We start from the raw sequence: 13,491 nt of genomic DNA on the forward strand, positions 1-13,491 counted from the left end.
TGGTGTCATGCACATAATTCAGAGACTCCGTTTCTTCTACGCGCTGGTCGGGAACTTGGACTGCATGGACTTGTTGAGTTTGCAAAGCCGCCACTTGCTTCGATAGCTTCTCTAATTGGGCCGTGATTGCAGTGAATCCGTCTAACTCCAAAATTCCTCCCGTCTTGATTGCTCCGCTATTCGACCGGTCCGATGCTCGCATGTATTTATTTCTAGCGATTCGCTCCAAGAGTTCGTATGCTTCGTCATAGGTCAAACTCATGAACATACCTCCAGCTGCAGAGTCGAGTACTGTCCTCGAGTTGTCTTGCAGTCCATCGTAAAATATTTGCAGTTGGCGCCACTCTTGTAGTCCGTGATTCGGGCACCTCCTTACTAGCTGTTTGAACCGCTCCCACGTCTCGAATAATGCTTCACCGGCTTCTTGTATGAAGTTTTGAATTTCTCGCCGGATTCTCTCAGTTTTTGTTGGGGAGTTGTATGTGTTCATAAAGAGTTGCGCTAGCTGGGCCCACGACGAGATGGAGTGCGGTGCACGAGTTTGCAACCATTCTCGGGCTGCTCCTTGTAGGGAGTGCTTGAACAGGCGGAGTTGCAGTGCTTCGGGTGTTACTCCGTTCATCTTGTGCGAGTCACACGTTTCGAGAAAGTTGACCAAGTGAAGATGTGGATCTTCATGAGCCAATCCGCTGAATAGACCATTGTTTTGGAGCATCGTGAGGAGTCCCGCTCGAATCTCGAAATTGTTGGCTTCAATGGGGGGCTGCTGGATGCTTGATTGGAACCCATTGAGTGTCGGGACGGTGTACTCATGCAGTGCTCGTTGACGCGGTGGTGGATTAATCAGCTGGCGTTGGTTTTGCTCGTTCACGATTTCTCTCGCCACATTAGGTGGTTGCCTTTGGTCACCTTCCCCCCGATTATTCTCGTCTTCCATCGTTGCTGGAGTGTTGTGGGCTAACCGTTGATTTCTCCTGGCTTGCCTAAACGTTCGCTCAATTTCGGGATCAAGAGGTAGCAAGCTCGTGTCGTGTCCTCTTCGCATAAAAAGTACCTAAAAAAAAATAAAAAAAAATAATTAAATAAAATAAAAAAAATTGGCTGAAGTAAGAAAAATTGCTCAAATTTAATATTAGGATAAATAAATAATTTAGCCGTATTCCCCAGCAACGGCGCCAAAAAACTTGTTGGGTGCTAAATACCAACACGCAAGTGTACGTATCGCAAACAAGTAGTAAAGTAGACTCGTGAGAGTCGGATGTCGATCCCACAGGGAATACGCAAATTATTTAATCCTAAGTACCAAATCCTAACAATTGTGATTTTTATCCAGCCTACGCAGGGTTGTCAAATTAATTAACTAAATAAATTAAACTAATTAAGAACGCAAGTAATCACGAGAAAAAATCAATAATAAACGGATCTAGGATTTTATCTTCCCCCTATGCGATAATTCTTCACCCAATTAATTTCCTATCATGCAAGTTACGATTCCCGATTATTAACCCAAGACACGAAATTATTCATAACCAGCTGTCGCTGCGCTATAAACCTATTATTCATAAAAGATTCACTATATGTCTATGCAAACCTAGTATAAATAAAGCATTAAATAGCAAGTCTCGCAAACGGCTACCTAAGGTATTATCTGTATGTCTACGATAATACATGCAATTAACACACACATTCGGTGAAAAACTACTCGAAGGCTCTTCTATCCCTGTTCTAATTATTAAAACGATCTGTCAATCAATTCTAACAATAACAAATAGCAACATAAGTTAGCTACGCTCATGCACTAAATACGATCAAGATAGAAGAAATAATCGAAGAATTAAACTTGCATAAAAGTAGAAAAATAGGTTCGAGTTACCACATAGGGTTCCAATAAAATCCTAGAATAAAAACTTAGCTACTCATGTTCGTTACGAAAAGCATAATAAAAATACGAAAATTCATAAAAATCAGAAAAGAAAAGGAAAAAGGAAAACTAGGATGAAGAGTCGTCAAGTCTTCGTCTTCGTTCTCTTGCTCCTTGATTGCGTGTAGAAAAGATAAAAAACTAAAAACTAATAATAACGATAAAAGGTAAAAGATTAAAAGGTCGATCTAATTGTGTGCTCTTGGCCTTTAAATAGGGTGCAAAAGTCTAATAGGGCGGGTTTCCTTGTATAATTGAGTTTCCTTCACTGCGCCATCACGTCCACCCGGACGGCCGTGTGAGATTTATGCCTAAAATCCGCACGGCCGTGCGGTCTTTAATTCTTTAGAAATTTGATTTTTTCACTTTTGGCCCACTTTTTCTCTGAATTTGCAGTTTTCACCCCAAAAGTTGCCAATTCTTCAATTTGCACCTAAAATACAAATAATAGCCATTTTAAGCACCAATTATCATTAAAACACACCAAAAGCTCCAATTAAAAGGTACAATTAAGTGTATAAATATACACTTAACACCCGTCTTCAAGGTTTGACGGCCTCAAACCGCCTCCGACTGCCTCACTGGCAAAAACCCAATTTTTCAAACCTTTACACTAAAATCGTAAAGGTTTGGGACCGCCTCCGCCTTGGAGACTGATTAATGAGCCGCTTCGGCCGATTTTTAGAACACTGATTTATATCATAAAAATGTAAGGGTAAAAAAGTAACTATGCTACATAAACTAACGGTGTTAGAGATTTGAGAGTTGACCGTTAAGTTGAGGGCAATTTTGTCGCATTTTGTTGTACATGAGGGTATATACGACATTTGATGATACTACAGTGGTGCGGTTTGTATTTAACCCTAAAAACTATCAGTACTCTAGGGTGGAAATTTAAACGTAATTTTCAATTGTCGTTTTTTCTTCCAATTTTTTCGATTATTTTTTGAATGGAATTGGGATCGCATATAAAATATCAAAAATTCTAATTTTCGATCCGATTTTAGTTTCAAAATATATAATATAATTTTTGATTTATATTATTGTTGGTTGGAAATACCTTTATGCAAATGCACGTATCGTTAAAGTAATATAGTGGTCTAAAAGTCCGAGTATCGATCCCACGAGAAATATTCAACTATCTAATTCTAAGCGCTAAATTCTCACAATTATGTTCAAGCCCAATCTACACAGTCGAATCTGGAGAATATTAACTAAAATAAACGAAAATATAAAACACAAATAAAAAACAAGAAAAAACAAGAAAACAAATAGCACGAAGATTTATCAATTGAAAAAGATCTAGGATTTTATCTCCACCTTATGTGATTATTGATCCCCCAATTCTGTCAATTATGCAAGAAAATAATATAGATTACTAACCTGAGATGCTAATTTAATCATAACCCGCTTCCGCGTGTATTACGATTCTACTATTCAAGACTAAATTAATGTATTCCTACGCAATTCAATCAAGAACAAAGCATTAAGCACAAATCTCAATAATGGCTACCTAAGAAGTTAACTATATTCCTATGCTAATACCACAAAGACTCTTCTACTACATTTCTAATTGTTAAGCCGATCTTCATGCATTCAACAATAACAATAAAGCACATAAAGTGATTAAGTTCATGCACTTAATAAAATAAGTAGAATAAATAATCCGGAATTTACTTGCATAAATCATAGAATTGGGTTCACATCCCACATAGGGTTCAATAATATCCTAGAACTAAACACTTAGCTACTCGAAATTCGTATGGTAAACAAAGTAAAATTAATAATAATACATTTTGTGGTGTAAATTTATTCGTTGTTGGATCCCATTGAATTGTGTTTATATAGTGGTTAAGATTTGATCAAAAGGAAAGAGCTTACTTGTGCAATTAAAACTTCCAAATTGTGTTGAATCGCGGTCTCAGATGGCTGTCTGAGATTTTAGGCCATTTTGGGACGGCCGTCTCAATTTTCGTAGCCTACTGCTCAACTTTGCATGACGGGACGGCCATCCCAGATTTTAGTACAAAATTGGGATGGTCGTCCGAAGCTTTGTCTGCACTTCAGTCGGTTTTAGATCCAATTTTAACAATATTTGAGTCCGAATTTTGGAATGTTGGGTGAAATACATATTGTAGCCCTTTAAATTAGCTTTCCGATGCTGCTTGAACCAGTTGATTTGGAGTTCGTATGAGAGATATATGCTTGAAATGGTGGACACTGCCAAAGTTGTTGCGAGATTCCTTCTTCCAATTTGATTTATTTCCCTATTTTCAACTTTTTCCTTTTACTTTGATCATTTTTCTTCATGGACACTTAATTCTCATTTTTCACCTATAAAACACAAAATCAATCAATTAAATCACAAATATAATTAATTCTAAACAAAAGATCAACGTAAAGTAAACGTATTGAGTGTAAAATATGCACTCAACACACCCTCAAACTTCAACTTTTGCTTGTCCTTAAGCAACATCTAGCAACTTGCAAAGCAACGAAATCAATAAATGCATCTCATCACATAAATTAATATGGTCAACTTCACGTTTTCAAAACTTGCAATTGTCATGGCACTTCTCGAAAATTCACAAGCTTAAAATTCAAAGAAACTTAATTGCTTACCATTGCCAAGAACCAAAAATCATGTTATCGCTTCAAGCATCCAATATTTGTAATCTAAAAACAGAGAAAATTTATACTTACATAATAATATTAGACGCCAAAGACTCACCGAATTTCTCTACTCCGCTAATATCGAACAATTGAGCTATTGGGATCATTGTGACTTTCTGGCTTTCAATTGTTGGGCTCTTTGGTCCAATGTAGGAAATATGTGTATATAAGTAGCTAATCTTCTCCTTTCGATCTTCTCATTATTGAATAAAGAGTTGTACTAAGCAAGATGCTTATATTATTTAGGGGGAAGTACAATTTGCACCCCAGAACTATGGGGTCTGTACCAAAGACCCCCTGAACTACAAAATATGATATACTGACCCCTCCATTTAGAATCTGTTAATAAATGATGATATGGCACGTTGACTTTCTCATTTATATCCTATTTTTTTACTGTTCCATTTTTTTGGGACGCTTTTACCCCTTCAATATATATTAAACATAAATAATTCTTAAAACTCTTATATTTATTATTAAATGTTATAAATATTTTCGTTGTTCCTTACTAAGTATTCAATAATATTTAAATTATTAAACAATCAAAATACAAACTTGTTTTTTATTAAATACAAATAAACAAATAGATAAATAAAAAGGAAAAAATCTATAATGCTCTCATCTCTCTCTCTATCTCTCTCTCTCTCGACAAGTGCACATAAGAAAGCCTCCAAATTCACCTCAAATCTGATAGTACTCATTGGGAAGAAGAAGATTGGTCCTCATCAAGAAGAAGCTAAGGAAATTGGGAATTGATCCTCTTACCCACAAGCCTCTGCCACCACCACCAACGCCGACGAACCACCACCGGAAGTGGCGGTGGAACCAAAGATAATGGAGGATAAGGTGGAGCCCACTCAACCATTGTTAGCGAGTTAGCGGAACACAATATCGAGAGCCCCTTTGATTCCACCACTGACTACATTGACGAAATCCCTGTCATTGAACCCCATAAATTCTGCTCCCCCGATGAATTCTTCAACCCCGACCCCTCATAATCTTCATTTTCCTCCAATTCTTGCTCCGGTGGCGGAGGGTGCTCTTCAAACGAGAGCGAAGATGTGCAATTTTCGCCGACTTTTGAGGATTATTAGCAAATGGGACGAAGAATTCATGAGAGTACTTGGGATTTGTTGGTTGGCAATGAAATAGTTATGAACCATCTTCGGAAATGGCCAACACATATGAAGTTGGGATTTTAAGGTAAGATTAGAGAAGAATGAGAAGGATAAGAAGAGAGAAATGAGATAAGATAGGAGAGAACTCCTGTTAAAAATGGCGAGAAGTTGAAGAACATAGAGAGAAATAGGAGAGAAGGGAAAATTGATGGCCAAATAAGTAAATTCAGATTATAACTGACGGTGTTAGCTCATTTGACGTTGACCATAGATAACATGGATTTTTTTTGTACGTTTTGTAGTCCAGAGGTGTCCCATTTGGATCTGTCCAAATGATATGAAATGTTGAACTACAACCATTGAATATGATTTAAATTGATCTCATCCATTAAATTTTTATCTAATCATCTTATCCACATCTTCATCATCTTATCCAAATCTTCACCATCTTATCCAACTATAATCCATTAGATTGGATTTTCATGTTCAATCTCGGCCATTCATTTCTTATCTATTATCTATTCATTTTGTTATATAATGCTACTCCTCAATCCTTAGACAATCACCACACATTCTAAATACAATCTAGCTACATATTTATCAAAAACATGTCACAATAACTCCTCTTCCGACGACGACAACCAAGGCCACACAACGATGACGACGATGTACGTGGAATACCAATCACTCATGTTGGTATCACAGGGGAAGTGCAAAACACATCATGGAGGAATATCATCACGCCGAAATTCCATAAGAATAGACCGAATAGCTGCGCATGACAGACTTATGAATGATTACTTTGTTGGTCGTCCTTTATATCCACCTGAAGATTTTCGAACTAGAAATCGTATGAGGTGTGAATTATTTTTACGAATTATGAATGATATCTTACATTTCGACGATTACTTTAGGCAAAAGTTGGATGCCTCTGGAAAGCAAAGTTTCTCACCCCATGTCAAGATGACAGCGGCACTTCGTATACTCGCTTACAGATACCCTGCAGATACTACTGACGAGTATCTAAAAATAGCAGCGACCACATCTTCAGATACTTTGAAGTATTTTTGTTGTGTTGTCAATGCAGTGTATGGAGAGGAGTATCTTCGACGACCTAACAATGCAGACATGGTTAGACTACTTAGAAAAGCAGAACAACGGGGATTTCCTGAAATGCTTGGAAGTGTGGATTGTATGCCTTGGGAATGGAAAAATTGTCCAACCGCTAGGGCTGCAGGTACATATTTTGGGCGCCATGGCAAACCTACTATAATACTTAAAAGCCACAGCGTCATATGATACTTGGATTTGGCATTCATACTTTGGACCACCAGGTGCGGGTAATGATCTTAATGTATTATATAGCTCACCTATTTTCAATGATGTTGTCGAAGGTCTAGCCACAAATATTCGATTTACTATAGATGGTAGAGTATACAAGCAAGGATATTATCTAGCAGATGGTATATATCCATGTTGGTCTACTATTGTTCAAGCAATTCTTGATCCACAAGGATGCGATAAACAATTATTTACGAGGTTGCAAGAGGTATATCGAAAGGATGCTGAAATAACTTTTGGCATTCTCCAATCTAGATTTGAGTTCATTATAGGACCTTGTCGATTATGGCACAATGCACCAATTGGTGAACTTATGTAATGTTGTATAATTTATCATAATATGATCGTGGAAGACAACCACAATCAAGAAGGTGATGATTTTGTCGAGCACGTGGAGCAGCAATATGTTGATCAAGACCTGATAACGATGGTTGAATATTTAAGCAACCGTGCTGGACTTACAGATACAACTCGCTATTTTATGCTCCGAAATGATCTCGTCGAGCATGTCTGGAAAGAGTATCGAGATGGAAATTTGAATGTTTAAGATGTAAGATGGTTATTCATTGTCTTGTTTTTGTGTTTTGTTCCTTGAATTTTAAGGGATATTTGGGTCAACCATATTACTCCTTGTTTTAATTGATTCTCTATAAACTCAATATTTGAAATTATATAAAAAAAATTAACATTAATATTAATAACTTATTAAACATTACTAGAAATTCAAATTAACAATTAAAATAACGACATTTAAGATAATCAACGATAATAAAAAAAAAACTATTAAAATAACATCAAGATACTTAATCTCAGATGGAGGCCTTTCGAGGTGATATACATCATCGTCAAAATTCAGTGAACGAGATGACCTTTTTGCAATAATGGGATTTTGTTGTTCAATCAATCAACCATGTTTTCCTCTCTAGAGTTTCATCTGAGGACCTGCTCGTCATCATAATTTTGAAATATGTTTTAATCTAATTTTTTTCTTGGTAATCCCTCACTACTTTTGCCATTGAATCAGTTTGTCTCGTGGTATCATTTACAGTGCCCTTATCTTTTTGCTTTCTAGTTTTTTTGTGCCCCATCGGCCTTATGTCGGTGTTTGACGATTCAGGTAAATTTGGGTCACCGGCACTAAATCCCCTCCATATTCACTCGGACTAGAAAATAGGTTCGGACTTGAATTAATATTTGCACTTTGGGAGAATTGAACTCTGATGATAGCCCTCCATTTATTGCCATCTTGTAAAATTGTCCATCAATGATCCAAGTTAAAAAATTTGCGCTCACTACTAAGGTACAGTAGTCTTGCATCATCCAAATGTGGGTAACAAAAATCACAAACATTTAATATATATAAAATATTAAACAAGTAATAAAAAAACACAACATAAATAACATTCACATTGTCAATGGCACTTGCTCGCTTCTTGGCCTCAAATTTATTTGAACAACATATTCAGCAAATCTTGTACAACTTTGATTGATTTTCGTCGAGTGGGATTTCAGACTTTTTGCTGTTCTCTTTCACCTCCACCAGGAACAAACTTGTGAAATTTTTCTTGTATTCGCTTCCACATTGTAGTCATTAAACTAAATATAAAAGAATTAAATTTATTAAACCTAAAAAAAATAAACTAATTACTAAAAAAAACACAAAACAAAATAGACTAGCTAATTAAATACTTAATAATTAAAAGATTGGTAAACCTCCACTAATTGTGCACCGCCTGTCACCTTTACATGTTTATTTCCTCTTTTTTTTCCCCCCTTTTTTATTTGCTATCTTCTAAACCTAAAGCCTCTCATCCCCCAATTTTATTCTCTCTGTTCTTAAGACACCAGAAACAGAGAGAAAGAAAAAAAATCCTGCTACTAATTTCTTCAAGAATTGAAGTCAACCCAACCCTCTATTTCTAATTTCTTCATTCAGTGAGCCATAAACCCAACCAAATTCCCAATATCTACAAGCATTGAAGAGAAAAGAAACAAAAAACTCACAATCTGAACATTTAGAAGAAGATGAAGAACAATTAGAGGTATTTATGTTTTTTTTTCTTACCGTAGAAAACCAACGGTCATATTTGCAATCATTCAAATTTTAATTTTTATTTAAAAAAATTAAATTCGAAATTTAAATTGAAGAAGTTTAGTCTTGTTTGAAGCTGGGTCCCATTAAATCAGAGTCTCCAAATCAATACCTATATTTAGGCACAAGGTTGAAGATTTTGCAAAAAAATGAAAATTTAGAGTCCTTCTAAATTTCTTGTTGGTGTTGGATTTTGTTGTACAATTTCTATATTATGCAGCCAAATGGAATTTTGAGACTCCATTGGAGATGCCCTAAGGACTTATTACTCTATTCGATTTTCAATAGTTCAAAAGTCTCCACTTTTACTTTTGAGGTAAGGTTCGAGTCCTTATTTGAATATTTTCACATGTCCTCTTTTTCCCTTCTAGTTCTCTTATTCTTCTTCTTTCTTCTTCTCTCTTTTTGTTTCTGTTTTTCTTTTCTTTTAATTTTTTTTAGAAGAAGAAAAAAGTAACAATTTTTCCAACCAAACTCCAAGGGATATTTTTTTTCAAGAAAACTCCATCTTATCTACCCACTTTACTTTAGCTAAAAGAAAGAACACCGTTTCTCCAACGTCCAAATCAAGGTTCTAGTGATAATTCGTTAAAATGTAGGCTTGAAAGGTTCAAACGGTTCAAAGAAGGCCCGAATCACATCACAAATCACTCAAGGACTCAATACTTTGCAAATTCTTAATGTGAGTTCTAAAACCGAACTTCATATGATATTTCATAACTTAACTCCATGTTTAAAAAACATTATTTTCAACTAAAGCAACACATAATTCATGAGTCTCACCAATGACTAACTTCTAAATTACTTTGAAACTAAAGCTCACCTAAATTCAAGTATAGCTACAACAAAGCATGTAATTTCATCATCAAACATTGGCCATCTTCCATAATTGTGACAATTCATCAATGCATTCAACTCAATATTTCTTTCGAAAAGAAACAAAAAAAAAACACGAAAAAAAAAATCCTACGTCATGCAATCTAAAACATATAAAGTGTTTTTCCACCCCCAAACTTAAAATTTACACTTTCCTTAATGTAATTAGAACGAAGTTTAAGGATAGAATACACCTTGATTTAGGGGTGCAAGTTGGAACGGAAATTCCAATTTCCGCCGGTTCTGATCCGAAAAGTTCCGATTTTGGAACAACTTTTTTCATTCCGACTTCCGAAATTCCGATTTCCGAATTTTTCCGATTTTTTTAGATTGGAATTGGAATTATATAAAATAAATTTGGAATTTCCGATTTCCGATCCGATTTGATTCCGAAAAATTCCGATATTTTTCCGAAAAATACACCTATAAATAATAAATATTATATAATACTTATCTTTCCGAAAAATACACCTTCACTAGGCCAAAACAGTCGACTGGCGACGAAATTTGGCGACGAAAATGTGTATTTGGCGACGATTTTGTTTTGTTGGCGACGAATTATTTTCGTCGCCAAGTCCTACAAAAAACGTCGCCAAACGTCCCGTCGCAAGGTCGGCGACGAAAAAACATTTTCGACGCAAAGGTTGGCGACGAATTCCATAAATCGTCGCCAAATTCGTATTTTTCTGGAAAAAAATGTTTTTTTTTAATATTAGCGACGGATCCTACACTTTCGTCGCTTACATGTTGCGACGAATAGTTAATAAGTCGCAAACGTTGGCGACGAATGTTAGTTTCGTCGCTATTGTGAGCGACGTTTTGTGACCGTTTCGTCGCTACGTTTACGAAAAATATTTGCGACTAATGTCCGTTTTCGTCGCAAGCCCACGTTTTATTTGCGACGATTTGTTTTATTTATTCGTCGCTAGGTTTTTTATTTTTTTTTAATATAATTTCTGATTTATTTATTTTTTCATTTAAGAAATTCAACCTGTATTCAGCAGTTGTACAAAAAAAAAATACACTTATATCGAAAATATTAAAACCAATTATACCGATTAAATATCAAGGTAGCACAAAACATAAATTAAAAAAGTACATAAAACTTAAAAGAATATAATGTAGTGTTGCAAAGTTTAATTCAAAAACCAAACAAAGTTCATCACTTTTTATACTCCACCATCATTGGAAGGAGTCGATGTCGAGGCTTGTAGTCCAAAACGGCCGACCAAGGTGTTCACAATTTCTCGGGTTTCTTTCAATTCCGCTTCCAATCTTTCCATTTTTTCATCTTTAAGTAGCATTTGCTCTTTCATTGAATTCATTTCCATTTGCACTTCCGGCGGAATTGAAGAAAATCTCGACTTTGAACTCTTTGTGGTGGTTGCAATCTTAATTCCAAGCCCTTTGCTTTTCCCGAGCACTTTTTCTATCGCAATTGAGTTGGCCGTGCTTTCGTCACTTCCATCACGAATTGTCTCATCGTACACTCGTTCCAAATCAGCCTGAAAATGATTAAGTACACTTGTTTAGCAAAAATTTCGACAGCATAACAACTAATAAATGAACATCCCCAAAAAAACCATCCATGTACGCAACAACTTAACATTATCTAAAACAAATATTCATATCCAGATATCTCAACTACGTACTAATTTAACATATCAAATAATTTACATATGATAAACATGCGACGACAATAAACATAAATAATTAACATACAACCAACTGAAGATAAAATTGCATTACACTTACCGAAATGCGAAGTTGTTCAGGAGTTGCTATCCCATTATACGGTTCTTCTGTATCTCCTTCCTCACTAATACTTGGCCCGGTTTCCCTCAGTACATCAAAGCTTTAAGTTTTGTTTTAGGATTTTGACATAATGAATTGTTGTTAGAAGTTTTATTAAATATTATGTTGTGTTTATGTTTATTTATTTTTTGAACTGAAATTTAATAGTTATTAGTTTTACTTTTATCGACGTGGATGTTCTTATTTTTGGAAAATTATGAACATTTTAAAAAAAAATCGCTAAGTTTTGAAATTTTTAAGCTCATGTGATTTCCGATTTTTTTCCGAAATTCCGAAAATTCCGGGACTTTTGGAATTGGAATGAATTTTTAGATTCCGAAAATTTTGGAATTGGAGTTGGAACTGATTTTGTACTTCCGAAATTTTTTGGAAATTTTCCGAAAAGGCTAATTCCGATCCGATCCATCCAACTTTCACCCCTACCTTGATTAGTCGAAACGTCCTCCCCGGGTACTCCATCATCTCTTCCTCTTCCAAGCAATTTTTTTTTTTAATTTTTTTTATCAGGGGTGATTTCGGACGGCCGTCTCGTGTTTTTATGTCCATGATACAACCTGAAAATTCAAACATGAATTATTAGATTGCAATCTTATATAAATTCTAAGAAAAATAAAAACAACTAGAAATACGAAAATAAAACGATAAATGCTCGGGTGCCTCCTGAGAAACGCTAAATTTTAAGTCTTTAGGTAGACTTTGCTTCTTGAACGTCAAGTAATATAGTGGACTAAAGGCCCGAGTATCGATCCCAGGAGGAATATTCAACTATCTAACTCTAAGCACTAAATTCTCACAATTATGTTCAAGATGTTGGGTCCCGTTGGGATAGCACAAACTCCACATTGGTATGATATTGTTTAGATTGGGCCGGCCCCAACTAGTTTTGCTCTTAGGTCACCTCAACAATCCTCCCCTCGAACAAAGGACCACACATAGGTCGGACCACAAAGGATACCAAGCCTCCCCTTAATTTGCGCCCAGGGCACAACACCATCTTTGTTCCGTGCACCAAGCCTCGAACAAAGGACCACACAATGGATCACTGAGCCTCCCACCTGGAGCTCGTCGAGCCACCCGCCATTTGCGCACCGAGAGCTCACCATATTTGTTCGACACGGAGGATTCGGAAATATCACACAGATTCCGGCAATTTCCACCACATGGTTAGGTCTGGGTCATGGCTTTGATACCACTGTTGGGTCTCGTCGCGATAGCACAAACTCAACATTGGTATGATATTGTCCAGATTGGGCCGGACCCAACTGGTTTTGCTCTCAGGTTTCCCCAAAAGGCCTCATATCAATAGAGTTGATATCCCCTCCTTATAAATGAGTGATCTTTGCCATATTAAACCAATGTGGGACATTGTTTGCACCTCAAAAATTATGTTGGGTCCCACCGAGATAGCACAAAATCCACATGTCCAGATTGTGCTGAGCCCAACTGATTTTGCTCTTGGGTTTCCGAAAAGGCCTCATACCAATATAGTTTATATCCCCTCCTAATAAATGAGTGATCTTTCCGATATTAAACCGATGTGGGACATTGTTTGCACCTCAACAATCCTCCCCTCGAACAAAGGACCACATAGGACCACCGAGCCTCCCCTCAATTTGTGCCTGGGGCTCACACCATCTTTGTTTCAGAGCACACCG

The 13,491-nt window shown here is 36.2% G+C and overlaps 2 protein-coding genes across 2 annotated transcripts; one reads left to right on the plus strand and one right to left on the minus strand.

The window, feature by feature from the left end:
- The first annotated feature begins 6,369 nt into the window (after positions 1-6,369).
- On the plus strand, positions 6,370-7,592 carry LOC148771616 (uncharacterized). Its single transcript, XM_088815142.1, has 3 exons — positions 6,370-6,949; positions 7,047-7,261; positions 7,518-7,592. The coding sequence occupies exons 1-3, from the start codon at positions 6,370-6,372 to the stop codon at positions 7,590-7,592; spliced, it is 870 nt and encodes a 289-aa protein (XP_088671268.1).
- A 3,507-nt stretch (positions 7,593-11,099) lies between these two features.
- LOC148771617 (uncharacterized) lies at positions 11,100-12,939 on the minus strand. Its single transcript, XM_088815143.1, has 3 exons — positions 12,764-12,939; positions 11,777-11,876; positions 11,100-11,526 (listed from the first exon to the last, which is right to left on the minus strand). Exons 1-3 carry the CDS (start codon positions 12,937-12,939, stop codon positions 11,191-11,193), a joined length of 612 nt encoding a protein of 203 aa, XP_088671269.1. The 3' UTR covers positions 11,100-11,190.
- Between the last annotated feature and the right edge of the window lie 552 nt (positions 12,940-13,491).

The sequence above is a fragment of the Erythranthe guttata genome, chromosome 3 (genome assembly GCF_056151865.1).
Source record: "Erythranthe guttata isolate IM_541 chromosome 3, IM_541, whole genome shotgun sequence".
Taxonomy (NCBI): Eukaryota; Viridiplantae; Streptophyta; class Magnoliopsida; order Lamiales; family Phrymaceae; genus Erythranthe; species Erythranthe guttata.

Coding starts and splice junctions, on each gene's coding strand:
- LOC148771616 (XM_088815142.1), top strand. CDS start 6,370: ATGACGACGATGTACGTGGAATACCAATCACTCATGTTGGTATCACAG. Junction 6,950..7,046: donor TCCAACCGCTAGGGCTGCAG/GTACATATTTTG, acceptor TTGGACCACCAG/GTGCGGGTAATGATCTTAAT. Junction 7,262..7,517: donor TATTTACGAGGTTGCAAGAG/GTATATCGAAAG, acceptor CTGGACTTACAG/ATACAACTCGCTATTTTATG.
- LOC148771617 (XM_088815143.1), bottom strand. CDS start 12,939: ATGGTGAGCTCTCGGTGCGCAAATGGCGGGTGGCTCGACGAGCTCCAG. Junction 11,877..12,763: donor TGTGGTCCGACCTATGTGTG/GTCCTTTGTTCG, acceptor CAAAACTTAAAG/CTTTGATGTACTGAGGGAAA. Junction 11,527..11,776: donor CTGAACAACTTCGCATTTCG/GTAAGTGTAATG, acceptor AATCATTTTCAG/GCTGATTTGGAACGAGTGTA.